Here is a 3,546-nt window from a genome sequence, read left to right as displayed (position 1 = left end):
GATTAACTATCATGATATACCAGAAGGAAAAAGTGAAAAGAAATATTTGAATGTATTAATAATGGTAAAAAAATGTTTTTGACAAATCAAACTCAAAAAAATCAAAAATATTCTTTGTGACACATTGTGCTTCTAAGTATAAAGTTCTTTGATTCTTGGAAGAAAATGATATGCAGAGACATGAATAAGAAGTCTGATCTTGAACTAGTATGGTTAAAATACAAACAAGTATATGCAGAAGGTCTCATAAGAATGAATTTTAATCATCTATATTTAATGTTATAATAATTATTTTTCCTTCAGAACCATTTTCATGAATGCCCTCTTGACCTCTTTGTTCCTCAGGCTGTAAACTAGAGGGTTCAACATGGGGATGACCATGGTGTAGAACACAGACACGATTTTGTCATTGTCCATTGTATGTCTAGAGGTGGGCTGCAAATACATGAAGATTATTGTTCCATAGAAAATAAAAACTGCAGTGAAGTGGGAAGCACAAGTAGATATGGCCTTTTGATGCCCTGCTCTTGAGTGCATCTTAAAGATCGTTATGAAAATTACAATATAGGATACTAATATTATTATGAGAGCAAAAAAGATATTGAAGCTGGCTAGACAAATGAGAACTAGTTCATTAATATGTCTATCAGAACAAGAGAGAGCCATGACTGCTGGCATATCACAGAAAAAGTGATGAACCACATTAGACTCACAGAAGGAGAGACTGAATGTATCCCCAGTGTAGACTGAGACATTCAAGAAAGCAAGAACATAGCAGCCCATGATCAGACACACACACACACTTGTATTCATGGAGGAGGCATAGTGTAGGGGCTTACACACTGCTGCATAGCGATCGTAGGCCATTGAGGCCAACAAGAAGTTTTCCACAGTAGCAAAGGCTGCAAAAAAGAACATCTGAGCAGCACAATCATTGTAAGACATGATCTTGTCTCCTATAAGGAGCCCAGCCATGACTTTGGGAGTGACAGCTGAAGAGTAACCAAAATCAACCAGGGACAAGTTACCAAGGAAGAAGTACATGGGGGTATGGAGCCGAGAATCCAAGAGAATCAGCAGGATCATCCCCAGGTTCCCAATCAAGGTGATGATGTAGATGAGGAGGAAAGTGATGAAGAGGGGAAGCTGCAGGCCTGGGTCATTGGTCAGTCCCATGAGGATAAACTGTGTTACTTCTGTCCTGTTCATCATTGTCATCTGACAGTCACTTAATGCTCTGTGGCAATGAGAAAGAAAAGGAATATGAAAATAACGAACTTGAAATTAAGAAGCATAAACACAAGATATAGACATTCATTGTATTAACAACTTGTTTGTAAAGATTCTCTGCCAAAGCCTGGACTTTGAATGCCAATTTAATGTGTTTGCTACATATATGGTCACATGCTATTAAATATAAAAAGTAATGCATATAATTTAAAAGTGGTATTCATCAGTGTGCAGAGAGTTAGACACTTTGGAGAACCTTGTCCCAAATGGGATGTCTCCACCAAACATCTCATAGGACTGAAGGAACTATGTGGAAGGAGATGTGGAAAGATTGTAAGAGCCAGAGGGAATGGATGACTCCAAGGAAACAGTGTCTTTCAGATTCAACAGGACTGATAGACATATGGATTCACACAGACTATGGCAGCATGCAGAAGTTCCAGCCAGAGTAGCCCCAACCTGAAGAGGGGAAAGTAGACACAGGCTCAAACTTGAAATCAAGAAACTATCTGTAAATGACACACACTGGAAAAGATAAAATCATCTTTCTCCAATGCAGTTGCACTGGGTATATCAACCATATCACAGAGCAGGTACCATGCAGAGGAGTAGTTGGCCTCTACAAAATGAACTCCATGGTTTTTGTAAGATTTTTATTTGTTTTTGGATTTTTCTCAAATTTTTGTTCTATTGATTTTTTGTTTGGTTTGGTTTTCACTTTGTGAGGTTTTTTGAGAGGAAGTGGAGAGAGAGAGAGAGAGAGAGAGAGAGAGAGAGAGAAAAGACACAAAGTTGGCTGGGTAGACAGGATCTAGGATTAATTAGAGGAGGACAAAAGCATAATCAAAACATATTGCATGAAAAACTTAAATAGAAAAAGAAAAGTGTTTTCCATATGCTAATTAATTCTTAAATTAATAAATGAACAACAAATATATCTTCCAGTTCATTTCTGAACTCAATAAAGTTCAACACTTCCACATTTGTCACTTACCAACAACTGATTTAAACAGTTAGATCGCATTTATTGTTTCCTCTCGATGATATGAATTCAGAGAAAGCACTAAAACACAGTCCCTGGTAACTCATTCAGGACAATTTATCACTTAAGCAAGGATCATTTCCCTTTTTTTGTTTTTATATGTTTTTTGTTGCCTGTTTATTACCTCCTATGATAGATGAACATATTCTAAATATAAAACTCTAATTGGTCAGTGTCATTCACTGAGATATTTAAGTTTTTTAATCTTAGCTTTGTGTATCACATGAGTGCAATCAGTAAATTACCTAGGATGAAAATGTCTATATCTATACCTCACTTAGAACTTAGTTTTTGGAAACTACTGAAAATAATATTTTCACTTTTTCAATAAGTCACAGAGGGTACATCTGCCACTGGATTGACATGAATTACACTATTTACTGTATATTCACCCTCACCAGTTTTCTTGAGGAGAAAAATTTATTCACTGAAATAAGTCAGTCTGATACAAAGTCAGCAATGGAATGAGGCCTAAATGTGGTTACAAGCACATGCTCTCCTAGTTGTATTAAAAAGATTCTAAGTTCTCTGTGCAGAAAAAAAAATAGAAGAATGAGTGTTAACATAGATCATTGTCCAAGTTAACCATAATTTCTTTCTGCTTTATAGGTAATGTCATGATAATGTCACATCTGCCACATATTTTGCAAATTCTAGCTGTAAGGATGAATAAGAGATGTCAGTGAAAATCTCCAGACTAGGTTAACAATTTAAAAGTATACCAGCCTAATGTTTTTTTCTTTTAATATTTTCTCTCACCGTGGTTGAGGCTCCTAGTTAATCCTCTGGGCAGAAGGCTTTACAGTTAACTATTATGACTGAAATAAAAAACCATTAACCAATGAAGCAGGACATGAAGTTCATTCCTTCAAAACTGTAGTATGGAGTCGTATTTGTGTTTCATAGTCTCTCATATGCAGATCTGGAGCAAATTATACAGACTTCTCCCAGGAGTCTACCTACAGCTTCTGTCCCTACATTATGTGGAGAAAGCAATTAATTGACCCATGAGAATCACTTGGTTACTTTAATATGCACAGATAATTTTGTATTACTTTCATGAATTGGCTTTGAAATTTTAAATTAGTAATGATTTTTTTATTTTATTTTCATTTGGGAACATTCTATAACATATTTCAAGAAATCTTCTTAGGATATAGTTTTAATGTGTTTTTATTTTGCTTATTATTTTTACTGAAAATAGTTTCTTCTCTCATACAGTATATCCTGACCAAAGTTTTTCCTGTATTTTAAATAAACATGCAAAGTGATGG

At 35.3% G+C, this 3,546-nt stretch overlaps 1 protein-coding gene across 1 annotated transcript; it reads right to left on the bottom strand.

The window, feature by feature from the left end:
• Positions 1–288: 288 nt before the first annotated feature.
• On the bottom strand, positions 289–1,218 carry LOC114703469 (olfactory receptor 5B3-like). The gene has a single exon (XM_028884316.1). It carries the CDS (start codon positions 1,216–1,218, stop codon positions 289–291), a length of 930 nt encoding a protein of 309 aa, XP_028740149.1.
• Positions 1,219–3,546: the final 2,328 nt, after the last annotated feature.

The sequence above is a fragment of the Peromyscus leucopus genome, chromosome 1 (assembly GCF_004664715.2).
Source record: "Peromyscus leucopus breed LL Stock chromosome 1, UCI_PerLeu_2.1, whole genome shotgun sequence".
Classification (NCBI taxonomy): domain Eukaryota; kingdom Metazoa; phylum Chordata; class Mammalia; order Rodentia; family Cricetidae; genus Peromyscus; species Peromyscus leucopus.
Note: the sequence above shows the minus strand (reverse complement) of the source record. Positions and strands in the feature narration are given on the sequence as shown.

Excerpts from the sequence above, each read along its gene's own strand:
- LOC114703469 (XM_028884316.1), bottom strand. The coding sequence starts at position 1,218 with ATGACAATGATGAACAGGACAGAAGTAACACAGTTTATCCTCATGGGA.